The following is a 25,150-nucleotide window of genomic DNA, read 5'->3' as shown; positions in this document are numbered from 1 at the left end:
CCGACAACCGGGCTGAGGCTGCCGCGAGCTCCCAGGCCGGTCCCGGGGGCGGTTCCTTGCGAGCTGGCCCCCGGGGCTCCTCCCCTTTCCGCGGACTCGGTAGCTCTTTGGCCGGGCTAACTAATCACCGCGGCCCAATGACGACGAGGCCCGACCCTTCCCTCCCAGGACCCAGAGAGACGACCGAGGGGGAGCCCGAGGCCGTTTCATTGCTGTCGCCGCCAACGCCGCTGCAACAACAGCTCCCAGGCTCCACAGAGACACTAGCTCACCTCGGCTTTCCCCAGCGCCCGGCCCTCCGAGACGACACCTAACCACCACAGCTGCCCGCATCTGGACTTGGCTGGCGAGGTATTTTGTACCAAAAGACTTGGGACCCAGGACCATCGAGGTCGTGGGGACCCAGGAACCAGGGAACATGGGAACTGGAGTCCCAGCCTCGGAGCAGACGAGGTGTGCCAAGGGGGATCCACAGATTTATTGCCCTGAAAATGCTGGAGGCACTGAGGCTGGGCAGGTTACAGACTTCCAAAGCCCTGAGGACAATCGACGGCAAAGTAAGCCGGGCTTCAGCAATCCGGAGGACTCTGGGCAACTGATGGCATCTTATGAAGGTAAAGCTAAGGGCTACCAGGTTCCTCCCTTTGGCTGGCGCATCTGCCTCGCTCATGAGTTTGCAGAGAAGAGGAAACCCTTTCATGCCAACAACATATCCCTAAGCAACCTGATAAAGCATCTGGGCATGGGCTTGCGGTGAGTAGATCCCATTGCCTAGAGTACCTTAGGTTTCACTTTGTTCCAGCACAAGACTTCCAGCAGAGGTGAGAAAGGGTGAGAAAGCAGGTGGGTGCTTTGTCCCAGGCAAGTGGTCCCCCACCCCCAACATACTCAAAGCCTGTGGTTTTGGGGGGTGAGACCGGGTCTCTGCAACCCCCTTCCTCCCAATAACTTACGTTCCTAGAAGGAAAGAACAGGAACATCTGGGCCCGTAGTCAACCTTTCCCATTTACGCTCCCTCTCACATACTCCCTCTTTTCCAAAGACCGACCTTTGGCAATTGCTATACTTTGTGGCAAGGTGGGAAAGGGTAGTCTGGCTCCTGCGGGTACTGACACAATGTTGTTTTATTCAGGAGAGGAAGTTATCAACCCTGATTCCCCTGAGCAGCTGGGGTACTCTCCTTGTCTCATTTAGGCACACCACATTCCGTTGTTTCTTTCCTCAAGTTTTAGCTCCAGGGAGTGGGTGACAGCCTGCCTGCTCTCACCCCAAGGAGAGGGTGTGAGAGGTGATGTTCACACTATTCTGGGATAGATAGTCTCTGATATAAAAAACAAAGAAGACCTCTGGCCAGAGAGGCACTGCCGTAAGTGTCCCCAGAGCTCTCAGTAATATAGTCTTCCAGAGCCTGCGCTGAGCCCTTTCCCCCAAGGGTTATGGACACCCCCAAGTGCTTACCCTGAGCTGTAGAACTCCTTTAGATCCCTACCGATCCCCTCTGAGTTCAAAAGCTAGTGATGAGGATCTGTGACCTATTAACAGGAACAGGTGGATATGAGGACAGAAAGCATCACCCTGAGGTCATCCTGAGTCAACCCACACTGTAAACACAGCTGGGGATGGAAGCATAAAGGTTGGAAAACCCAGCCCTAACAGCCTCTAAACCAGGGGATCCGTCTCAGTCAGTGCTGTAGGGCTGGGTTGGGTAGCCCATTTACCTAACCTCAGCTCGAAGCAGTGGGAAGGGCCTGGCGCTGCCTGGGTATCTGGCTCCTTTGCTAGATCCTGTGGGTGGCCTGTACCAGAGAACAATCATCCATCCAGGCTACTTCAGAAACTGACTCAGCCTAACTTTGACCCCCAAAGCTTCTGGGCTAAAATAAGATCGAGGGCTAGAGTGCCGAGAGAAGCACCCTGGAGTACATGTGGTAGGGACACTGAGATCAAGAACAGGTGGGCATGCTAGCCCCTCGGTCCCTAAGTATGAGCTGAGTCAGAGGTCTGAAGCTATGCTCAGCCCCCTGGACCTTGGCTCCACATGCCAGGATAGGGTGGAGATCACCAACACAGGGCTTTTATAACAGGATGCGGTCCTGCATTGAGGAGAAAGCAGGGGTGAGACAAGGAACAATTCTGAATGACAATTCTTAAATTGGGGCTGACATTATGGAGGAGGCCAAATAGGTCAGGAATGGCCAGCTGCTAAGAGAATGAGAGATGAACCCTAAGAGGAAACCAGACTGGGGGTACTCTAATCAGGAGTTGCAGCAAGCCAGCTTTCTCTTGGCCTCATTGTGGGAAGAACTCAATTTTGATTGCTCTCCCTTCCAGCTAGAGTCCATTCATTCAATAAGTATTTATTGAGTGCTTGTTCTATGGCAGATGCTCCTTTGTTCTGCCTATCTCTGTATCTTGCATTGCTCCCTCACTGCCCTAATCCCTGCTGCACCCTCCCCCCCTTCCCCCATTCTTTCTGGCCTCTAATTGCAAAGTCCAGTTTACTCTAAAACAGCAGAGAGCATCTTGTACCTTCCCAACCTCTCATCCCTTGCCTTCCCCCCTCCTCCCCCTACTCCCAGAATCTACCCTTCCTATTCTGTAATCACATTTCTCCTCCCCTTGCTTGTACAATCATTGGTAAATTCAGCAAGTATTTACCAACTGCAGACCACGTCCCCTGCCTGTCCTTGAAGCTGGGGATAATCAACCAGTCATCGTCAATATCCCTTTCCCCAAGGAATTTAAAAGTATGTCAGACTCATATGAGGAACACTTAGAAATAACAAAACAGTGTCTGATTGGGAGTTCAGATAGTGTATTTACAGGTACGATCATACCTGACACACATATTCCACTTGATGGCTTTCCTATCTATTATGCCATTTGCTCTTTCAGCCATTCCATGAAGTAGGTAGGACAGGAGGTACCCCATCTTGTAGATGAGGAAACTGAGGCTCGGAGGAGTTACTTACCCAATGACGTGGTTACAAGTGGTATGCTTGAACAATGGGTATAGAGTAGCTGGGTAGGGAGGGCAGTGGAATTGGGAGAGTCTGGTGGGGCAAGTGTTGCTTAGTGAAGACCCACTCTGAATGAGGATTTGTAGGATTTAAGATTAGAAGTTAGGCTGAAACAGATGTCAGAGCCTTGAATCCCAAACAGAATCATTTGCCTATTGGACACAGAGCTGTGACAAGACCAGGAAAATGTAGGGATTTTTTTTAAGGCTTTATGAGGATATTATGAGACAGCAGACTCAGAAAGCTTACAGTTTAAATGCTGAACTTTTTAAAAAGACTTAAAAGGATATGCCCCAAAATGTAAAGACTGTCTATGGGTGGGATTTTTTTCCCTTCCATCTGGTATATTTTACAGATTTTCACCTTTCACAATCAGGAAGAAAAATAATCATTTTAAAAAGAAGAAAGTTATCCCGGTAGACTGTGCCTTTTGGGGGGAGGGGGTGTAGTTGGGAAACCAAAACTGGCCCTTTAAGCACCTCAAACAAAAGCTCCTAGGCTAAACTCAAGCAGTGGTAGTGGAGTTAGTGGTGAGGCAAGGTCAGAAAGCTCCTGTGAGAGGAGAAACAAAGACAGTGCCGTGCTGCGAGCTGGAGTGACTGGGAAGAGGAGAGGGCTTTGACCTGTTGAGAAATGGAGAGGAGGAGAGATTTGGAAGTGAAGGGAATGGGTCCTCTGCAGACCCATTTAATGGGAAGTTACAACTGGCTGGCTGGAGAGAGGCAGGTGACTGTCGCCCAAGAGGTACCATCCCCTGCCCCTTCCACTCACACTGCCTCTTGCTCCTCAGGTACCTGCAGTGGTGGTACCGGAAGACCCAGGTGGAGAAGAAGACACCTTTCATTGACCTCATCAATTGTGTACCCCTGAGACAGATCTATGGTGAGCCTCACCCCAGCTCTGCTCTGCACAGAGAGGGCCCAGCCTCTGGGTCTACTGCAGAGCTAGGCAAAGAGGCTTCCAGCTTAAACACAGTGCACTGCCCCATCCCCTGGGGTTTTCTTTCCCCAGCTTTATAGAGCTATAATTGACACAAAACATCGTGTAAGTTTAAAGTGTACACGTATTGATTGGATATTCCCGTGGTTTTTAGAGGAACTCCTCTTTATAGTCTAGAAAGTAAGAAATGGGCTTCTTTTCCTCTTCCCATGCCCCACTAACCATCCTGATTCTACCTCTAGGTTGTCCTTTGGGTGGCATCGGCGGAGGCACTATCACCCGAGGCTGGAGAGGCCAGTTCTGCCGTTGGCAGCTTAATCCTGGAATGTACCAGCACCGGACAGTCATCGCTGACCAAGTAAGAACCAGGACGGGGAAGAGAGGTCCAGAACAATACCCCAGGTCAGGAAGAAGCTCTTAGCCTATGTAGGATGTGCAAGTTAGATGTGCACATGTGCACATGGTTCACTTCACTAAGTATTTTCAGGATGCTTTCCATGTGCCCAGCCTTGTGCTAGGATGTACTAGGAATGAGCTACTATAAGAGCACACGTTTCTTAAAAGCATAACCAGCCCCAGCACCCCCGTGCCCTCCGTTTCTCTAGTAAATGTTTCTTATGTCCCTCACTGCCCCAGGTCCACTAGCTCAGCCAGTACCCAGCCACAGAGGGTGCAGGGAATTCCCAGATCACTTAACCTGGTTGAAAGAATATGTAGTAGGACCAGAAGGGAAGACAAACCCAAAAGTCTATAAGTGTATGGGGGGGAAAGGTGTGTAGAACACCCACTGTTCACTCTAATTTGCCGGCCTTCAGTTAGAGGTCAGCTCCTCTGCTGGTGATCACTCCTCCAGAGGTCTCCCTGGCTGAGAGCCTGGGAAGCCCCTCCTCTCCCAGGCATAGCTCTCTAGCCTTTTCCCTTTTCCGAAGCTTCACTTCTTTTCCCTCTGTTCCTTCATCACATCTGGGCCTTCAATTGCCAGAGTCATGTGGTCTACCTTTCGTCATATCTCTTCAGCGACCTCACAGGTGGAGCTGTCCACCACATTCCCATTTCCTGTCTGAGGGATGCCTCCAGCTTTCAGCTCATCTTCAAAGAAAAAAATGACTAGCAGACCTTGAGTCCAATTAATGACAATCCTAGTTCAGGTTTACCAGCCCTGCCCAGTGCCCGAAGCTTCCTCTCTGGCTCATCCATTAGGTATCCTGAGGGGAAGTGCCTTCCAGAATCATGACTCTAGAGTTAAAGTAATTATTGCATGCTTAACATGTGCTAGAGATTGTGCTATGCATTTTGTATGATATTTAGTATTTAAAGACAGTCCTACAAGGTAAGTACCATTATTATGCCCATTTTATAGATGAGGAAACGAAGATCCAAAGAGATTTAGTAACACGCCCAAGGTCATGTGGTTGGCAAATGGAAGCGAGTTGGGATTCAGAACCAGCTCTTGCTGTGGTTAAGACCCACGGTCTTAATCATTCTCTACCATTCCGACAACATAAAAAATTATTGTATACATACATTAAAAATATCGGGCATACTTTGAAGCAAGGGAAGAGATATTAACCCCTTATAGCCCCTATCCTCCAGAAGCTTAAATTTTTATTAGGGGAATAGGACTTTGAGAAAACGGAGACTGTGAGACCACATAAGAACCAAAATGAGAGGGATAGATAGTATACTGAGAAAAAAGGGACACTGCTCTAGACTTTGCCCATTCTCTCCCTACACATGCCAACTGTGCCTGTCTCTGGTGGTAGAGTCGTAGTGGAGAAGGGGGTGGGACCTCAGTGAACTGGAGAGGGCCCTGCCCTCAGTGAACCCATAGAGCAGTCAGGGAGTCAGAATGTAAACAAAAACATTATAACATGCTAGACTAGAGAGGTAGGGGGACATCCAGGACAATGACTCACTGCTTGAGGAGAGGAGATGGCATTTGACCTAGGCTTTGAAGGATGAGAGGTTTCACCAGATGGAGAATGAGCAGGAGCAAAGGCACGGAGGAGGAAATGTAGTGTGTTCAAGGAACGGTGAGTATTTGACATGACCAGAGTATAAGTGCTTGAACAGGTAATGAGTCTGATGGCCAGGGAAAGGCCAGATCAAAAAGGGCCTTGAAAGCCAGGTAGAAGAATTTCGACTTTAGCCTGAGGGCCACGGGGAGTCACTGAAACATAAACACAGACTAGCATATCTTGATTTGTCTGTAAGAAAGATCACTCTGATACCAGATGGGAAGAAGCAGAGCATAAACACAGAAATGGTGAGGGCACGAAGACCACCATAGTAAGAAGGGAGAGGAAGCCGGGGAGAGGGGAGGAGGAGGTAGGACCTGGTGGTGACTCACAGTGTGGGAGAGGGGCCTGGCGGATGCGTGAGGCTGTGGTGCAATGATAACCCCTGTAGGCTCAGAAAGGGGAGGGGAGACGAGTTTGAGGTGCCTGTGGTTGCCCCATCCCAGCCTATCTGCCTTCATGGTTTAGTTTACAGTGTGCTTGCGTCGGGAAGGGAAGACTGTGTACCAGCAAGTCCTGTCCCTGGAGCGCCCAAGTGTCCTGCGCAGCTGGAACTGGGGCCTGTGTGGGTACTTTGCATTCTACCACGCCCTCTATCCCCGAGCCTGGACTGTCTATCAGCTTCCTGGCCAGAATGTCACCCTCACCTGTCGCCAGATCACACCCATCTTGCCCCATGACTACCAGGTGAGGCTCCCACTGTGTTTGCTCCATTGCCCTCCCTTCCCTGAGATCTGTCTCTGCTGTAAATTCCACAATCTGTGAAAGAGAGGGGACTGGAACATGACATCATGCTGGTTTCCCAGGACCTCCACTCAGTGGTAAGACAGCCTGCCTGGGAGTATGGGGGATGCAAGTGGAAACTAGAGAGAGTCTACTGGGGGCAGGGGATAGTATTTGAGCCAGGTCCTCGGTGCAGAGGAGTGGGGCCAGGAGGGGATGCACTGGGACCATCTGAGTCTGATCTTTTGCTCCCAGGACAGCAGCCTGCCTGTAGGAGTCTTTGTGTGGGATGTGGAAAATGAAGGGGACGAAGCCCTGGACGTGTCCATCATGTTCTCCATGCGGAATGGACTGGGGGTCGGAGATGATGCCCCAGGGGGATTGTGGAATGAGCCCTTCTGTCTGGAGCGTGATGGGGAGACGGTACAGGGGCTGCTGCTGCATCATCCATCCCTTCCAAATCCCTACACGATGGCTGTGGCCGCACGACTCACGGTATGTTAGAGTCTACCCTAGACCTTAGTCCCCAAACCCCTCAACCTGGCCCCTGAGTGTACCCCATCCCACCACTGTCTCTTCATTTCCTCAATTCCTGAGTCCCATCCTCATGACAGCCCTTAAGCCTCTGGAACTTGGAGGTGGGAATTATAATGGGAACTGGAGAGTTAGTCCAAAGCCAGCATTCTTGTGGAGCTTCCCCTCAGAGTCTTTGGCCCCTTAACAGGCGGATACCACGGTAACCCACATCACAGCCTTTGACCCTGACAGCACTGGGCAGCAGGTGTGGCAAGATCTACTTCAAGATGGACAGCTGGACTCCCCTGCTGGTGATGGGGGGATTTGATAGGGAGGTGGTGGGAAGAGAGGTTGTCCCCGTCTTGGGAGGAGGGGTGAGAGACCTGGTAACGAATAGGCCTTATTTTCCCATATTAGGGATCCCTGGGGCTGAAGGGGGTGCCTATGCCAATTTCTCTTGTGCTTCTCTCAGGCCAAAGCACCCCCTCGCAGAAAGGAGTAGGCATCGCTGGGGCTGTGTGTGTTACAGGCAAGCTACCACCTCGAGGCCAGTGCCGCCTGGAGTTCTCACTGGCTTGGGATATGCCCAGAATCATGTTTGGAGCTAAGGGCCAGGTCTACTACAGGTGAAGGGACCAAGAGAGTACAAGGATCCAAGGTACTGGAGCTCTGACCTGGAACCCGAGTTCTCATTCTTCCCCTTTCCCCCTTTCTTTCCATTCCAGGCGGTACACGAGGTTCTTTGGCCGTGATGGTAATGCAGCACCCGCCCTTAGCCACTATGCCCTGTGCCGATATGTAGACTGGGAAGAGAAGATCTCAGCTTGGCAGAGCCCAATATTGGACGACAGGTGCCAATGGGGCCAATCTCTTGCCTTTCTCCCGGGCACTCACACTCCAGTTGGGATACCCTGGTTCAGTTTCCACCCACCACAGTCAGCAGAGTTGGGCTGGGATTCATTTGGTGCCCCCTGCTCTGCGGAACTCCAGAATCCTTCCCTTCCCAGGAAGTCCACTCATTAGACCATTCCCTCCTCCTGACTCCCCAGATCCTTGCCTGCCTGGTACAAATCTGCGCTGTTCAATGAACTATACTTCCTGGCTGATGGAGGCACAGTATGGCTGGAAGTTCCAGAGGACTCCCTACCAGAGGAGCTGGTGGGGAGCATGTGTCAGCTCCGCCCCATCCTCCGGGAATATGGTCGATTTGGCTACCTTGAAGGTATGGGCTGCGGGCAGGCTGCAGTATGGCCGGCCATATCCATGAGGCCAGTTAGTGCCCTACCACAAGGCAGGATGGTGGGTTTTGCCTACCCCGGGGGATTGGTTAGGATGAGGGGTAAGTGGCAGGTCTGGAGTAAGCCAGTGCCCCATCCCCAACTCCAGGACAAGCTAGGGAGGGGAATTGAAGGGGAAGCGGGAATTCCAGCAAGTGTGTCTTCCTCCTTCCTCCAGGCCAGGAATATCGCATGTACAACACATATGACGTCCACTTTTACGCTTCCTTTGCCCTCGTCATGCTCTGGCCCAAACTCGAGCTCAGTCTGCAATACGACATGGGTGAGGGTCCCTTTTGTGCCCCTTCTGGCCTCTTAGCCCCCCACACCCTTGAATCTTTGTCATCCCTCCGGTTGTCTCCACCCTCCTTTCCACCCAACATATCTGCATTCTGCTTACCGGTTCCCCTCTAGGGTCATAAACACAGTTCTGAGCCCCACCTCAAGTCTGCCCATTCCCTGCCCCCCCCCCACTTGTGTGTCTGCTCCCCAGCTCTGGCTACACTCAGGGAGGACCTGACACGGCGACAGTACCTGATGAGTGGGGTAATGGCACCTGTGAAAAGGAGGAACGTCATACCCCATGATATTGGGGACCCAGGTAAAAGTTCCTCCACCCCAGAGTTCGCTTCCCTCCCTCAACTTCTGCACCCTCTACTCTACCCACCAATGCAAATCAGTCAGGTTTCCTCCCCTCCCACAGATGACGAGCCATGGCTCCGAGTCAACGCATATGTGGTCCACGATACCGCTGACTGGAAGGACCTAAACTTGAAGTTTGTGCTGCAGGTTTATCGAGACTATTACCTGACGGGTGACCAGGGCTTCCTGAGAGACATGTGGCCTGTGTGTCTGGTAAGACATGCATGTGCAGTGGCCAGTGTGCCAAGGGCATGACTAGTGTCTGGGGAAAGCCCAGCTGGCTATTGTTGTCTTTCTCTAGCATCTGTCTAGGTCTTCAGTGTCTTGGTCCCTCTCTAGGCTGTGATGGAGTCCGAAATGAAGTTTGACAAGGACCAAGATGGACTCATTGAGAATGGAGGCTATGCAGACCAGACCTACGATGGATGGATCACCACAGGCCCCAGGTTGGGGAGTAGGGATTTCCAGGGTACCTGAGGTGGGGAACTGGGCACCAAGGAATTGCGGGCTCAGGGAAGAATGACTCATTGCTTGTTACATTGCATGGGAGTGGCTGGAGCCGCCAGTCTGACCCCCAAACCCATGTCCCTGATCAGTGCTTACTGTGGAGGACTGTGGCTGGCAGCTGTGGCTGTGATGGTCCAGATGGCTGTTCTGTGTGGGGCACAGGACGTCCAGGATAAGTTTTCTTCCATCCTTAGACGGGGCCGAGAAGCCTATGAGAGACTGCTGTGGAATGGTGAGTTGGAGGATCCTAAGGAGCCTTAACGCAGCTCCGGGGACACAAGGAACCTTATTTTGTCTTCCTCTACCCCAGGCCGCTATTACAACTACGACTGCAGCCCTCAGCCTCAGTCCTGTAGCATCATGTCTGACCAGTGTGCTGGCCAGTGGTTCCTGAGGGCCAGTGGTCTAGGAGAAGGAGACACTGAGGTGAGAAAGACTAGGAGGAGGAGCCGGAGAGAAAGGTGGGCTTTTCCTGGAGGCGGGAAGCAAATTTAAAAAAACCGTGATTCTGCCTTTGCCCCCTAGGTATTTCCTACCCCTCATGTGGTCTGTGCCCTCCAGACTATCTTCGAGTTCAATGTCCAGGCCTTTGCAGGAGGAGCCATGGGGGCTGTGAATGGCATGCAGCCCCATGGTGTCCCCGACAGATCCAGTATCCAGTCTGATGAAGTCTGGGTGGGTGTGGTCTATGGCTTGGCAGCCACCATGATCCAGGAGGTAATGCACCCCCTTTCCATCTCTCCACCATCTGTACCTTGGGCTGGCAAACTTCCTCAGCCATCAAACTTCTGTAGGGCCCTACCCATCTGGAAAGCCTCTCCCTTTTCCCTGGCATGCCTTCCATTTCCTGCCTTCAGGCTTCTATGGGTCAAGTTTATTTCTACCACTAGCTGGGAACTCCCTGAGGGCAGAGACCCTATTGTCTCTATCTGTCCAGCTGAAGTAGCTATTCAGGGATTGCCAAGTAATGTGACTGACATGTCTTCCTACAGGGCCTGACTTGGGAAGGCTTCCAGACAGCTGAAGGCTGCTACCGAACCGTGTGGGAGCGTCTGGGCCTGGCCTTCCAGACCCCTGAAGCATACTGCCAGCAGCGGGTGTTCCGCTCGCTGGCCTACATGCGGCCACTGAGCATCTGGGCCATGCAGCTGGCCCTGCAGCAGCAACAGCATAAAAAGGCCTCTAAGCCGGTAGTCGAGCAGGGCACAGGACTGAGCACAGGGCCTAACCTTGGACCAAAGGAAGCCATGGCAAACCCAAAGTGAGCCCTCTGAACTGTGGGAGGGAGCCTGTAACAGCCCGGCCTCCAGCCTGGCCTCTCCTCTTCACCACTCCCCCCTCCCCCCCAGTCTCCTGCAACCCTGAGCCACCAAGACAATCATGCCCCTTCCCTTCTCCCCACCCACTCGCGCCAGTAAAGAGGGGTTGAAGGTGACCCAAGCATCAGAATCACTTATTTATTTCTCTCCTCACCCAATCCCCTCACTGCATGAAATGTACAAGGAGGTTAGTTGATTACCCCAGGCCCATTCGTGGGGTGGTAGATTTACATGGGTACAAATAAAAGACCCAGAAAGCCAGTTAAGTGTGGTGTGTTTGACCTCTCAGGCTTCCTGACACAGCTCAGAGTAGCCTCTCTCATTCCTTTCATTTAGACACAGACTAGGAACCCCAGGCTCTGGCTTAGCCCCCCAACCTCTCATCTAGCCTGAATATCTGCCCTGTAAGATAACAGATGTGGGGCTGTGAGTAGGGAGCCATCCCCCATCTCTTGTGAAATTTGCATGCAGGGGAAGGATGGGACCTGCGCAGGGAGGCTTTGAGGAAAGGACAGGAAGTGGCAACTTCAGGGGAGGCTCAGCACCAGGAGCCTGGGGCATGTGGTAGAGCAGGCAGCAAGAGTTGCTGGGAGCCTGGAGCTCCTGGTCTGAGCTGTCCTTGGGTACCTCTGACTGCAGGGCAGGCAGCTCCAGCTGGTGAGGGTCCTCACTGGGGAGGGCACGAAGCTGGCGGGACAACACTAAGGAAACAAAGACTCTTCAAGAACTGGCCAGGCTGCCCCCTGCCCCTCCCCCGCTTCCTTAATGGTCTTCTCAAGCCTCTCACCTCCCTGCTCAGCTGGCAGGCTCCCCCTTGTGTCAGAGGAATACATAGCAGGTACGATGAGCAGACAGAACGAGAAAAGTAGGACCTGGAGAACAGGAAAAAGAAAATGAAGAAGGGTTCTAGGTTGCAGCCCTGTCCCTGCCACCTGAGAAAAGGATTTCTCCTTCTGTCACCATGCTCACCAAGACACAGGTGCTGCTGCTGCTTGTTTTGTTCGATATCTGAATGACCATGGCCTGGAGTCTCCTCAGCTGGTCCAGAAGGGACCTAAAAGAAGAGGGGGGACAGTGAGCAGCCCCTGGCCTGGCACCCTGAGATACAATGTTATGGCCACCCCTCTATCTGTGTACTGAATTATCTCTTGCTTTTCGTCCTATTTTTAAATGGATTCTACCTCTCTGTGGACAAATTGCCTAAAGTTCCTCATTAAAATAAACACCTTTCTGTCCTGACCTGATTTAAACTCCTTTGCAGATATGCCTGATCAGCTATGAACATAATCCTCACAGGCATTCAATGTTCTCTCTGACTCAACTCACCTACGTTAAGGTTCCAGCCAGACTGTACTATGCTGTGTTCTTTCTGCCTAGAGTGCTCCCTACCCTGATCCCCGCCCCAGAAACCTGTTACTATCAACTGTCATCTGCCCCATGGGGTCTTTCTTGATCCCTCCTCTTTCTTAATACTTAACTTACTTAGTTACTTGTGAATTTGTTCCCCATTACTGTGAGCTTCTTGGAATCAGATCCACTAAAGGCCAAGCACCAGACCTTGCATGTGGGAGCTGCCCAGTGTGGAGCAGGGGAAAGAGGGAGACAGCATAAAACAGCAGGGAGAAGGGACTGATGTTAGAGTTACTTACAAATTCTGTTCCTCCAAGAGCTGTACTTTGTTCTGTAGCTCCAGATTCTGGGCTGTGTATTTCAAGACCCTGGGGGAATAACAGGATATGGTGATACGGCCTGTATCGCCCCTTCAAAACCAAACACTTCCAACTACCTCTGCATCCCCGCCCCCACCCCCGACCCCGGTCCCTCTCCCTTTTGTACCTGCTCTCTAAACCTCCCAAATACACCTTCTTCTTCCTGCGGCTCTCTTGAGCAGACTTTTTGTTTCTAATCTTCCTCCGCACTCGTGTCAGAACTTGCTCCTCCATCTAAGAGAAGGTGGAAAAGAGGTCTCATCAGAGGAACATTGGACCAAATAGCTGGAAGGCAACTAAATTCAATCTTCTCAATGCAGGAATCCTTTCTACAGCTTCCCTGACCAATAGGCACTTGGCTTCTCTCTCAATGCCTCTGAAGGCCAGGGGTTAATGTCCTCACGAGCAGACCATCTTTAACAATTTTATTAATTAAAACAAACAAAAAAACGGGGCACCCGGGTGGCTCAGTAGGTTGGGAGTCTGACTCTTGATTTCAGCCCAGGTCATGATCTCAGGGTCATCGGATCGTGCTCAGCGGGGAGTCTGCTTGAGATTCTCCTTCTCTCTCCCTCTCCCTCTGCCCCCACCCCCAACCCTGCCCTGCTTGTGTACACAAGCACAATCTCTCATTAAAGTAAATAAATCTTTAAAAAGAAATCTTCCTTATCCTGAGCCAACGTATGCTTCTATGATTTCTATCAATTGGACTTACCTAGTACTTATCTCTGAGGCCAAATGGAATGAACAGTCTTTAACTATTTTAAGGCACTTAACATGTCTTCAGAGTTAAAAAATCTGGGCAAAAATTTCGACTCCTCACCTTATCTTCTTTCCTCGGGATGGACTGCATCCTCTTAATATCTGTCAAAGATCTGGGTTCAAAACTAGACACTAAGATGTGCTCTGGCCAGTATAAAGGAGAGTAAGATGGTCACTGCCCTTCTAGAGGCAACACCTGCATTGATACAGCCTTTAAACTCCACTCGCTTTCTTAGTCATTTCAAACTGCTAACTCATCTTGTATTTTTTAAGAAATTAAAATTCTCTCAACTTTTCTGTACTGTTGATTTCACAACAGTACCACAATACCGTGCTTGTAAAGCTGCCACTCATTGCGTGAAACTTAAAACTTGGGATTTTACAATTACTCTTGCTATACTACTTAGTCCAGCCTTGATGAATTCTAAAACTTAATTCTACCATTCAACTATACGTGGATTACCATGAGGCCAGTGAAATCTAAGCATCAAGGCCCTTTGCTTGCACAGTCCTTTCCAAGTCCCTATACTAATGCTGCACTGATGATTTTGAATTCTTCTTTCTTAAAGAGGATACCAAAAATGTGTATAAGCCCCACAAAACTAGGATCTGCCTCTGCATTCACCATAATGATATGTTCCAGCTTCCTATTAGAACAAATTTGCTAAGTTTTCTAACCTAAGTCCTTCTTGATATAAAATTAACAGAAGTGGGTACTTGGGACTCACAAACCTCCTCCAGCTTTCCCACCAATGGGAGTCTTACCTTAGTAAGAGGAAGTGTCCCATGCAGAGTAAGCCCCTCCTTCTCCAACAGCCTCTTCTCCTCATCTGTCAGTATCAGCCTAGCAATTTCCTGGGGTTACCAGGAGGTGGGCAGCAGAGTTGTAAAGGGATGTCAGAAAGGAAAGGGAAATCCGCCCCCACCCGTCCAATGTGGGAATAATCCCGCCATAAATAAGTACCTGCTCTGCCGGCTCCTCCACACGCAGTGGAGTCGTCTGCGCCCCCTCTTTTCCATAGTTACCACCATCTGCAAAAGTAAAAGTATAAATAGCCAGGCTCACGAGTCCTCTCCTTCCCCCAAACTTCACTTATTTCAGACTCACCTAGATCTATGGAGACATGTTGTGAGAGAGAGTAGGTGTGATCATGGTGAACAAGACAGGAATCAGAGGAGCTAAGGACGTTCAACGATGTTGGGGGACTCAACAGGGAATCCAGTAAATCCTCTGTCTCCCATTCACTCAGCGCCTGCACAGGGTTCAAATTTTAACAAGCCTTGACATATTACTACCCACTGCCTCATGAACGCGGTCCGCCCAACCCCGCGCCTCCTGGTCTCACAGCCCCCACCCACCTCGGAAAGCGGCTGCTCAGCCCCCAAATCTCCGCTTTCCTCTAGCAGGAAGTCCAGCAGGTCCTGGTCACCCAAGTCCAACGCCAGTTCCATGCCGGAGATAAACGGGAAGCGTGGGCAGAAACAAAGAAGCTCACCCCACCACCTATCCGCAACCCTGAACCAGTCGTCCTCAAACCGCACCAGCCCCCTAGGCTGATTTCTCCGCAACTTCCAACACTACGGAAGTGACGCGCTACCCACGAGGCATTCCGGGACTTGGAGTTCCCTCTGACGCGGAAGTAGCCTAGCAGCTGCGCGCCACGTACCGGGAGCTATGCAAATAGAGGGGACGTCCCTGCTGCTTCCTCACACCCTGAGGGCGGGCATTCCGGGGAACGGGCTCCGCCTTAGCCCCCGGCTGTAAAAGGGAAGGGTTAGAGACTAAAAGGGAACTCGGGCACAGTTCGAGCGCTTTCTCCGGATTGTGCCGCACCCTTGCTTCCTGCCGGGGAGGGGCCGCCTGTCTAAGGCCGGCTCCCGAGCATCGAGAGCTGGGGCCAGAGCAGCTTCCTGCTGTCCCCGCAACCATAGAGCGCGGGCCCAGGGCGCCGCCCGCGGGTGGGGGACGTTCCGGGGACGGAAGTGGCCGAGAGAGTGTCGAAGGGAGGGCGAGGCCGGAGCCCGATTGCCACCGGGAGAACGAGCGGGTTAGCGGGCCGGCGGGCGGGGCACAAGCCGGGCAGCGCAGGTAGGCCGGACCGGGCCTAGCCGGAGCCTCAGGGTGGGGCGCAAGGCCAGGCCGGGGAAGCGGGCTGGCGGGCGGGCGGGTGGGGCCCCCGACTCTCGTGCGTCTCCTGTTTCGGGTACTGTTGGAGAGGTCAGCGTCCAGTGTATCTCGGCTTGGGATGGGAGTTAAGTAGGCCGTTTTAAGGGAGCCAGGCCCTTCCTGGGATCAGTCCTCTGTCCTGAATAAGTTTTGGGGAGGGTGAGGAGTGGGGTGGCAGTGAGGCGCAGGGCGGGGATCGGCTTTGAGGTTAGCTGATAGCGGGTATGTGGGTAGGAAAGCTTCGGGTGATCTGGGGATTAGGTGGAGTTGGGTTCAGGAATCAAGGTTAGTTTAAGGAGTTATAAAGCCGGAGTTGAAATTTAGAGTTACTAGTGTCAGTCAGGTCCGTTTTATGTAGGTAAAATTTGGTTTAGGTCATTATTTTGTTTTCTGGACAACGTAAGTCCAAGTTAGGATTCGGGACCGGGTTAAGGGTCAACACAGGAATTAAGTTAGAAGTGCAGTGGTGATGGGTATTAAGGAGGGCACGTATTGCATGGTGCACTAGGTGTTATAGGCAAGTAATGAATCATGGAACTTTACATCAAAAACTAGGGGTGTACTGTATGGTGACTAACATAATATAATAAAAATATTATTAAAAAATAAATAAAAAGAGAGACAGAGAGAAAAGAAAAAAGTGCAATTTTAGAGATGAGAGAACATTAGCATGGTACTAGGGATAAAGAGCAATGGGATGGGTCAGGCATCAAGTGACAAAGGAGTTCTGGGCTTAGAGATCAACATTTAGGGTTAAGGTTGGGGAATTTGGTGCTAGAGGTAAAAATTAGATCAATATTAGGGATCAAGGATTGGGTACGGGTGTCTGTTAGGAAAGGGATGAATGTCGAAGCCAGTATTGAGAAACAGGAAACAAATTCGGGTCAGGGTTAATGTTAGGAGTTAGGTTAGTTTTGGGGGGGTTATGGTTGAGGTTAGGGTAGTTGATCTCAGACAGATAAAATTTAAGAGATTGGCAGTAAGTAGGTGCACTCATTCTGCGGGGTCTGAACGTAGTTTCAGGCGTTCTGTAGCCCAGAGATATGATAAACTAATTTCAGGTTCGGGTTCTGGGCTTCAACTAGAATTGCAGGTATCTGGGATTCCAGCTTCTTTATTCTGCTCTCTAAATCCAGGGCTCTTGCTGTGGTCACCACAGTTGAGAGACAGGGGTTCCTGGGCTATGTTGTTTATACAAGATAGGAGGTGGGAATGGGACTGGGACCCAGGAGAGGTACAGGCCTAGTCATAAGTGAGGGACTACTTAGGGAGAGGGGACTATGATTAAGGGGAGGCTGACCACAGAGACACAGTTGCCATGGGAGAAAGAGATGACCGAATCCTCTGAAAGTTCAGCCCCACTGCCTCCCAGTTCTCTCATTCACTAGTTATTAAGTCCTCTCCAACTCTCTTCCCTGGCCCTGCAGTTCACACACCCCATCCCCCCCACCCCACCCCCGATACCCCCTTTCTGCAAGCACAGTCCTGCATACAGAATTCTCCCCTCACCTGTAACTCTCCCATGCTGTTCATTTTACTGAGGGTTCCCAGTTGCAGTTCTATTTCCCTGAATCTGCACCTCCTACCATATTTTGCCCTCTCCCAAATCTGAGCTTTCCCATCATCTTAAAGCACTCTCCCACACTTTACCCCACTCACCCACCTGCATACCTCCTGGTCGTCTGCTGAATACCCCACCCCCAGCCCAACATAAGTGCCAGGTACTCCCAGGCCCTGCTATGTACCAGCCTCTGGCTTTAAGCCTCCTGAATTTCTTGGTCCAGTTGTAGATCCCCTTCCCCCACTCCCCAAACAGAAAAGAGGAAATGAGACCCAAAGAGGAAACTGGGTCTTGCTGATCCCACGCCCAGCCAGGCCACTGACCACACCCCCATTTCACTCCCAGCCTGACCCTGCCACTGACCACAGCACTATCCCCTCTACCCAGTGTGACCCAGCCACTGGTTATACCCCATACCCACCCACCCCCACCAACTCCAGCTCTGCTTATACTCTGCCAGTGTCCCTTCACTCTCCTCCCCACCCCATCCCAGCCTTTAGCTACTGACCACAGCCCCATCTCTTCTCAGACTCCTGCAGCCTGATCTGACCTCTGACCTCACTCTGTCATTCCCTGACTTATAATTATTTTCCCCCTTCCGCTAGCCTGATCCAGTGATTGATCATATATTTATTTTTCCTACCACCATCTTCCCCAGCCTCTCTGCACCTCGTCTTCTCCATTTCTAGTCCGATACAGTCACTAACCTCATCCCTTCTGCCCCTACCTGGTGCTAACCACATCCCCATCTCCTGTGCCCCAGAGCCTCATCTTCATATACCCAGCTCGACCCAGTCCTTCCCTTCTCCCCTTCCCAATTCCTTGTGTAAACTCAAGCCACCCCAGCCACTGAGTGGCTACTGATGACAGAAGCTGTGGGACTCTAGTCTGACTTTGGGCCCTGGCCCCTGAAGGTTGACAGGACAGACTGTCCTCAGGTCCTGACAGTTCTACCTCTTAAAACTATAAATAAGCAACATCCTCCTCTCTACCATTCTAACTGCTGTCATCACTTCTCATTTGTGCTAATGCAGTGTCTTTCTGACCAATCTCCAAGGTAACTGCCAGAATTATTTTCCAAAATCTAGTTCTGGTTATGTCCCTTTTCCGCTCAAAGCCTCCCTTGGCCTCCTGGTGCCCTCCAGTAGGTAAAATACTCCTTCCTCTCTAGTCCTCCCCTGCCTTTTCAGCCTAACCCTGACTTCCCCATCGCTGCTCCCTTGCAGGTGCCCTGTGCTTCAGCCCGCCTGCCCGCTCACTTCCCTGAACGTGCTCCTCTGTGATTTCGTGCTCCTCCACCTTTGCTTACACTCTTCTCTCTGCCTGGAATGCTACCCTTGACTCACCTCCGGCTGGCATAGTGGAGACAGCTTGGGCTTTGGAGTCAGAGAGATGTGGGTTCGGATCCTGGCTTCACAACTTCACAAATTTACTAGTTATATGACTTTGGAGAAGTTCCTTGAATAAGTATTTAACGTCTTTGCACCTCAGTCTCCTAATCTGTAAAAATGGAAATAATGATACCTATCTTGCCAGGTTGTTGTAAAGATTAAATGAAATTATGTCTACAAAGAAATTAACATAATCATCAATAAAAGTTAGACCCTTATGATTTTTTATTATCTTTTTTTAAAGCCCTAACTTCAAGTGACACTTTTCACAGAGATTTTTTGGTCCCTCTTCTCTAATCTAAAGGGATCCGTCCCCTGAGCACACACCTCTTGACTCTGACCACATCCTGCCCTGTGTTATAATTCTGTATTTAGCCTTCCCACTCAGCTAACTGGGAGCCCCTTGCAAGCGAGTGGAGGGCTTGCTCTTCTTGCTTCCCAGTCACTGAGAGTTTGGCCCAGGGCCTTTTTCACAACAGACCCTCCGAAATGCTTGTTGGGTGAATGGAGGGAGAATGTCTTTGTAATGGGAAGAGAGATGTTGGGGCAAGTTGTTCTCTTGTGGATAGAGGTGTGTTTGTGGGGAAGCTGTGTGCTGGGATGGGGTTTTTACGGGAGGATAATGTGGTTGTGATGGGGTCTGCATAGGGACTGCATGTTTGAGATAACGTGTATGTGGAGACAGGGTAAGTAGCTTTGTGGTAAAGAGCTCTGTGTATAGACTGGGGTGCAGTTGGGGAGAATGAATATGCGTAGATAGGTGTAGGTGGTGAGGGGCTATGTCGAGGGAGATCAGGTCCAGCCCTTCAGCTGCCCAGTCCAGCCCAAAATGAGCCTCCAACAGCCTGAGGCCGGATATGTCAGTCTCACCCACAACCACCACCCCCCCTCCCGCGGTTGCGGACTCAGAGGCCAAATTTGGTAACAGACTGAGTGTTACTCCCCCAACCCTCATGCATTCTGACTTTGTCTTCAGCTTTCTCTCTCCTTTGTCCCTTACTGTAGCTCCCTGTCTTTCTGCAGCTCCCTTTGTGGGTACCTGTTCTGACTATATTCTCCATGTACCCCAAATTCTTTACCCCCCAGTATACTTACATTCCATTCCTTGCTGGGATTTGACCTCTTGTCCTCCCCCCCCCCATTGCCCAACTCCTCCGGAATGCATCTCAGGAATGTCTTGAGGGAGGAGGAGTTCCCTGGGAGGGGGATGGGGGGGGCATTGTTGCTGTTTCGTAAAACATGATGGAAAAGGGAGCAAAGTTCTCAGGGCAGAGCAGGAACTGGATAGCTTCTCCCCATACTTCCAAGGGCCTTGTTCTGTGCCCTCATCACCCTCAGTTCACTTCTCAGTTCCCTTTCCTGCCTCACCATCTTGTAGAGATGTGGGTGTCCACTCAGGACCAGCCTGGGAGGAAGGGTAGGCCTGACTCATCTCCCTTATCGGGGTCTCACCAGAGGTTTCCTTGCTTGAAGAAGAAGGGGGTGTCCATATGTCCGGAGGAAATGGGGGAGACATGCAGTTTCAGCTTAGGGTGGAGGGTCCTGTCAGTTCTGCCCTCAGCTCCTCTGACTCCTCTGCTTCGTTGACCCTCCAGCCCTCCAGCAACCCCACGGCCAGGTCTGTCAAGCTACTGGGAGAGGTGGCCGAGGAATAGGGAGGTGGGCAGAGAGCTGGGGAGACTGGAAGGGTCCTCACTTGTTTGGAAATAAAGATAGTGAGCTGTGGTTTCTTGTGAGACTCTGGACTACTTATAAGGTCAGAATGGTCTGTCAGATCCCCGATCCACACCTTTCTCACATATACCTGTCTCCTCTTTCTAGATTTTCAGTCTCCTTCACCTCATCCTTCCTAACCTCTTCACCCGCCAAAAACCTATCCCTTCCCAACTTCCCTGGTTCTCAGCTGGCTTCTGTATCCCAGCACCCCCACCTGCTTCCAGCCTTCCCCCAGTCCTGCATTTCCCCACTTGGGGCTAGCCATTTGCCAGGAGGGGAATGGGCAGCCCGGAGTTGCTCATTCTCTTAGTCGAGAGGAACCAATCCCTGTACCAAACTGGGTCACATCATCAGCTGCCAGGTAGACTTGTCCTCTTGTGCCCTGGATGCCACCTGCCACCTGCAAGGGTTCCTCCAGCCTGCTGAGAGGTGGTGCCAAGGAGGGCAGGGGAGGTCAGGGTGGGACTGATATCTCGAGCTGCACTGAAAGCACCATCAAGGGAGACAGTGAGACGGAGGGCAGAGCTTGAGAAGGACTTACTGAAGACAGGAGAGCGTAGGAGGAGTTGTCGTGAGGACTGGGATTCCCTTCGTGACTTGGAGCAAGGACCAAGTTAGAGGGACTGGGGTCTTCCTCTGACCTGCCTTGAAACTACCCTACTTGCCCCACCATGGTCTGATATCCATTCTGCAAAATTGAAGAGTTGACTAGGTTATTTCTGAGATCCCTTTGGATTAGAGAATCATCATTCTAGCTTGACTGCCAGGGAAGCCAAATATGGGGCCAGGCTCCCTGGGAAGGCCCCTCCCTCTCCAGTGAGACGACTCAAGCAGCCGGTGTTTGGTCTCCCTGCCGGGCTAGCTAGAGTCGGTGTTTGCAGGCTTCAGGATCTCTTGGGAATTACCTAATATAACGTCTTCATTTTGCAGAGAAGGAGGCTAAAGCTGTCAGAGCGAAGGTCACATGATGAGTCAGGGCAGAGCTCTGAAAATCCCAGACAGGAAAAAGCCAGCAAGACCTAGTGAGAGACAAAGAAAAAAAGACTGAACCAAGAAAAGATGAAAACAAGGCAGAGGCAGGGCTGGGAAAGGAGCAAGGTGGGGGCAAGAGAGAGACACTGGGCAGACAGAAGGGAGGCACAGATGCTAGTGGTAGGGACAGGACGGTGTCCTCGGGGAACACTGCATTGCAGACCAGACTCCTTCACATATCTCAGGTGGTTAGGATTGGTTCTTTTGGTATAAGTAATTTTTTACTCTTAAAAATTCTTAGAATAAAATAGTTATGTTACTACTTGCTCTGGTGGGTCCCTTTCAAAAACACCCCTCCCCGGGGCTCCATCTGGGTGACCTCCTCTCCACTAATGAGGATGTGTGCTGATGCCCTGATGCCACGGGCCAGGTAGAGCCAGGCTGGAGAGGAGAAGCTGCCACCATGGTTGCACTTTCGCTGAAGATCAGCATTGGGAATGTGGTGAAGACGATGCAGTTTGAGCCGTCCACCATGGTGTACGATGCCTGTCGCATCATTCGTGAGCGCATCCCAGAGGCCCTGGCTGGCCCTCGTGAGTCTGAGTACCCTGGTGGCAGGGGTGGGAGTCTTCGGTCCCTCCTTGTTCCCAGGCTCTTGGCTTTAAGGGATGACCCCATTGTCCCTCAAGGCTACTCAGGCCTCATGCTCCATGGTTCCCTCTCTCCCCTTTAGGCCCTCGGTCCCTGGGGAAATAGTAAAGGGCAGCCATGCAGCCATTCAGCCACCCTGGGGTCCTCATATGTCTGAGGTGATTCATCCTCTCTTTTAGCCAGCGACTTTGGGCTGTTTCTGTCAGATGATGACCCCAAAAAAGGTATATGGCTGGAGGCCGGGAAAGCTTTGGATTACTACATGCTCCGAAATGGGGTGAGTATCACTTCATCAAGGACCATCAACATCCCCTACTCCACCTCCTCTTTTCAGCACCCATATCTGTTGTCTCTGACCCTCTCCAGGCTTTCTATCCCAGGCAGTCAAAATAACTTGCTTTTTGAGGGAGCCACCGTAGTCTTGCTTTTAGTAATCTACTTTCCTCCCCTCTGGCCATGGAAAAAGGAAATAATACCTCTAGCTTCAAGGGGCCCCTCCTCCCATTCCTGCCCCAACAGGACACCATGGAGTACAGGAAGAAACAGAGGCCCCTAAAAATCCGCATGCTTGATGGAACTGTGAAGACTATCATGGTGGATGACTCTAAGACTGTCACCGACATGCTCATGACCATCTGTGCCCGCATTGGTAAGGGGTCTCGGTGGGGCTGAGGGCTCGGGAATGGAGGCTCCAGCTCTGCCAGAAAACACAGATGTGGTGCCCGGGATGCTACCGACCCTGACCCCTCCCCTTCCCCCAGGCATCACCAACCACGATGAATATTCACTGGTTCGAGAGCTGATGGAAGAGAAGAAGGAGGAGGTGACAGGGACCTTACGAAAGGACAAGACCCTGCTGCGAGATGAAAAGAAGATGGAGAAACTAAAGCAGAAATTGCACACAGATGATGAGTGTAAGCAGAAATAGGAAACAGAGGGCCCTGGAAATGGTCAGGGTTGGGGGGGCAGGGGGCAGCTGTTTATTCTGTAGTTATGGAAACTCTGCTTTTGCGAGACACTGCTTTCGATGCAGGACGCATCAGCAATAAAACAAAGTCTTATATTCACGGAACTTACCGGTGGGAGAAGGTAGGAAATGAAGAACAACAAAAAGCCAAAGAGCGCACAACACAGGCGCCCCAGGGGCTTGGCACTGAGGGGACTCTGTGTGTCCCAGTGAACTGGCTGGACCATGGCCGCACGCTGAGGGAACAGGGAGTGGAGGAGCACGAGACGCTTCTGCTGCGGCGGAAATTCTTCTACTCAGACCAGAACGTGGACTCCCGGGACCCCGTACAGCTGAACCTTCTTTATGTGCAGGTGTGGAGAGGATTTGCCTGGGGTGGGGGAGGTAGGGAGAGGGGGCGGAAGCAGTGGGGGGGGGGTCCCTGCACCCAACACAACACCCGCCGCCTTGTGTTCTCCAGGCGCGAGATGACATCCTCAATGGCTCCCACCCTGTCTCCTTCGACAAGGCCTGTGAGTTTGCTGGCTTCCAGTGCCAGATCCAGTTTGGGCCCCACAATGAGCAGAAGCACAAGGCTGGCTTCCTCGAGTGAGTGACCCACATCCCACACCCTGTCAGGGCCCAGGACTCATTGCCATTGTGACCCCAACAGCCCTGCCCCCCTCCCAGGCCTTCTGTCTCTGTTCCTCTTCCGATGCACCAGGGTTTGACCCACATGGGTACCTTTTTTGCTGCCGTCAGCTATTTGTCTCCTTACTGGCCCCATGTGGAACCTGAATGTAGCCCAGAATCTCTGCCTCTGCCCCATGCTTCTCAAGCAAGCATGTAACCTTTTTTGAGATTCTCTGAAGAATTTTACTGCAGTAGCCAGAGGCAAACAGTACATTTCTCCTCATAGGGAACATAGACTTAGAAAGCTTCACAGGTCTCATCCACGGATCCTCCTCAGAATGTGTAGAGTTCAGCGTGGCTTGCTTAGCTTCCTACGTGCATGGTCATCCTTCTACTGAGCTCCTCCCCTCAGTCCCCTGCGGTAGTGCTCTAGACCCTCTTTCCTCAGGGACTGAGCCTGCGACTCAGGCTCCCTTGGTTCCTTTCCCTGTAGGGAGAGACACAGGCTGCACTCAAGAGCTCATGCTAGGTCGTCTCGATTTCATGGATAATCCCAACTCTGGTCCCTCGAGCCTTCCATCTCCCCAAAGATAACACTGTCCTAGACATTTCCTCACACCCCCAGGCCCACAGTCCATGGCCCACATACCCCTGATGCTGTCCACTACATGCTGACCCTCCCTTTTCTGGTATAGCCTGAAGGACTTCCTGCCCAAGGAGTATGTGAAGCAGAAGGGAGAGCGTAAGATCTTCCAGGTGAATGGGGATAGGGGAAGTGTTGGGGATGCCCTGGGAGCTTTGCTGCTTAATCCTACTGACTGAATGGACCCCAGCCCCTTCCTTGTTTCCTCCCACCCTGCTTCCACCCACCAAGCTGCTCTCCCACCTCTCCTGTGACAAGAAAGCGGAAGACCTGGGCCTTTCATCTCAGTTCCATCACTGCATTTGATGTGGAATTCAATTCAATATTCTTGTTTTCTTTTCTTTGCCTCTAACGTGGGATGACAGTACCTGCCCTGGGTAGGATTGGTAGGAGAATCAAATGAGACAGTATGGCTGAAATTACTGTGACAAGTATATCTTTGTACAGATGTGTTATCCCCACTTCTTGAATACTCAGCCCAAAAAGCCTTCTATCTGACCTTCTACTTATCTGTTTATGTCTCTAGAACATCTGCAAGTTCTCTAACTGTATTCCCTGAATTGTCGCTTGTGCATATCCTTTGTCAGCCCCCAGCCCGTCACCCTCTCATTTCTCATATCCTGCACTCCCTAACCTTTCCTGTGTCCCGCACACTACGCTCCCATTGTAGTTAACGTCGCAACTCCTGATCAGTGACACTGTCTAGGTTCCCACATTTGCTAAACGTTTTGCCCCATTTCCTACTCTAAGGCACACAAGAATTGTGGGCAGATGAGTGAGATCGAGGCCAAGGTGCGCTACGTGAAGCTAGCCCGTTCCCTCAAGACATACGGCGTCTCCTTTTTTCTGGTTAAGGTGGGCTACAGACCCTTCTCACTGTCCTCCTTATTCCCGCTCTTATCCTTTCCTCTCAAACCCCGGCCCTGCCCTCGGTCACATTTTCCATCATCCCTACAAGGCCCATTCTCTGCCTTGCTCTGACCTTGTGAAAATTCGCCCTGTTGTCAGCCCTCTGCCACCACTTGGCTCCCGACCGTG

At 51.5% G+C, this 25,150-nt stretch overlaps 3 protein-coding genes across 10 annotated transcripts in view; 2 read left to right on the top strand and 1 right to left on the bottom strand.

Moving 5' to 3' along the window:
- Positions 1-135: 135 nt before the first annotated feature.
- On the top strand, positions 136-12,198 carry GBA2 (glucosylceramidase beta 2). 2 transcript variants are annotated; one of them, XM_026506264.4, is made up of 17 exons: positions 136-753; positions 3,811-3,902; positions 4,202-4,317; positions 6,446-6,664; positions 6,956-7,195; positions 7,425-7,527; positions 7,689-7,842; positions 7,942-8,067; positions 8,266-8,438; positions 8,672-8,776; positions 8,987-9,094; positions 9,197-9,348; positions 9,475-9,581; positions 9,732-9,874; positions 9,953-10,068; positions 10,168-10,359; positions 10,635-12,198. In XM_026506264.4, exons 1-17 carry the CDS (start codon positions 419-421, stop codon positions 10,905-10,907), a joined length of 2,754 nt encoding a protein of 917 aa, XP_026362049.1. In that variant the 5' UTR covers positions 136-418; the 3' UTR covers positions 10,908-12,198. The 2 variants fall into 2 exon arrangements, with proteins under 2 accessions (XP_026362049.1, XP_044242756.1); XM_044386821.3 differs by lacking the exon at positions 3,811-3,902 and having other exon boundaries at positions 666-753.
- On the bottom strand, positions 11,086-15,033 carry CREB3 (cAMP responsive element binding protein 3). Its single transcript, XM_026506268.2, has 9 exons — positions 14,792-15,033; positions 14,541-14,685; positions 14,397-14,464; positions 14,198-14,287; positions 12,798-12,904; positions 12,611-12,679; positions 11,931-12,015; positions 11,749-11,833; positions 11,086-11,662 (listed from the first exon to the last, which is right to left on the bottom strand). The coding sequence occupies exons 1-9, from the start codon at positions 14,882-14,884 to the stop codon at positions 11,346-11,348; spliced, it is 1,059 nt and encodes a 352-aa protein (XP_026362053.1). The 5' UTR covers positions 14,885-15,033; the 3' UTR covers positions 11,086-11,345.
- A 165-nt stretch (positions 15,034-15,198) lies between these two features.
- Positions 15,199-25,150, top strand: part of TLN1 (talin 1) — a 31,676-nt gene continuing 21,724 nt past the window's right edge. The window contains exons 1-9 of one of the 7 annotated variants that reach the window (XM_044386819.3): positions 15,199-15,521; positions 21,670-21,832; positions 22,070-22,167; positions 22,410-22,539; positions 22,652-22,804; positions 23,068-23,210; positions 23,318-23,445; positions 24,165-24,225; positions 24,863-24,967. In XM_044386819.3, the coding sequence (XP_044242754.2) occupies positions 21,703-21,832; positions 22,070-22,167; positions 22,410-22,539; positions 22,652-22,804; positions 23,068-23,210; positions 23,318-23,445; positions 24,165-24,225; positions 24,863-24,967 (948 nt within the window). In that variant the 5' untranslated portion in view covers positions 15,199-15,521; positions 21,670-21,702. The remainder of the gene's footprint in view (positions 15,522-21,669; positions 21,833-22,069; positions 22,168-22,409; positions 22,540-22,651; positions 22,805-23,067; positions 23,211-23,317; positions 23,446-24,164; positions 24,226-24,862; positions 24,968-25,150) is intronic. The other 6 variants (XM_057313570.1, XM_057313571.1, XM_057313569.1 and 3 more) reach the window with 6 other exon arrangements.

This window comes from Ursus arctos, unplaced genomic scaffold (genome assembly GCF_023065955.2).
Source record: "Ursus arctos isolate Adak ecotype North America unplaced genomic scaffold, UrsArc2.0 scaffold_18, whole genome shotgun sequence".
Lineage (NCBI taxonomy): Eukaryota > Metazoa > Chordata > Mammalia > Carnivora > Ursidae > Ursus > Ursus arctos.
Note: the sequence above shows the minus strand (reverse complement) of the source record. Positions and strands in the feature narration are given on the sequence as shown.

Coding starts and splice junctions, on each gene's coding strand:
- GBA2 (XM_026506264.4), top strand. CDS start 419: ATGGGAACTGGAGTCCCAGCCTCGGAGCAGACGAGGTGTGCCAAGGGG. Junction 4,318..6,445: donor GGACAGTCATCGCTGACCAA/GTAAGAACCAGG, acceptor TTCATGGTTTAG/TTTACAGTGTGCTTGCGTCG. Junction 9,349..9,474: donor ACATGTGGCCTGTGTGTCTG/GTAAGACATGCA, acceptor GTCCCTCTCTAG/GCTGTGATGGAGTCCGAAAT.
- CREB3 (XM_026506268.2), bottom strand. CDS start 14,884: ATGGAACTGGCGTTGGACTTGGGTGACCAGGACCTGCTGGACTTCCTG. Junction 12,905..14,197: donor GGACACTTCCTCTTACTAAG/GTAAGACTCCCA, acceptor ACCTTCTCTTAG/ATGGAGGAGCAAGTTCTGAC. Junction 11,663..11,748: donor CCTGCCAGCTGAGCAGGGAG/GTGAGAGGCTTG, acceptor TTGTTTCCTTAG/TGTTGTCCCGCCAGCTTCGT.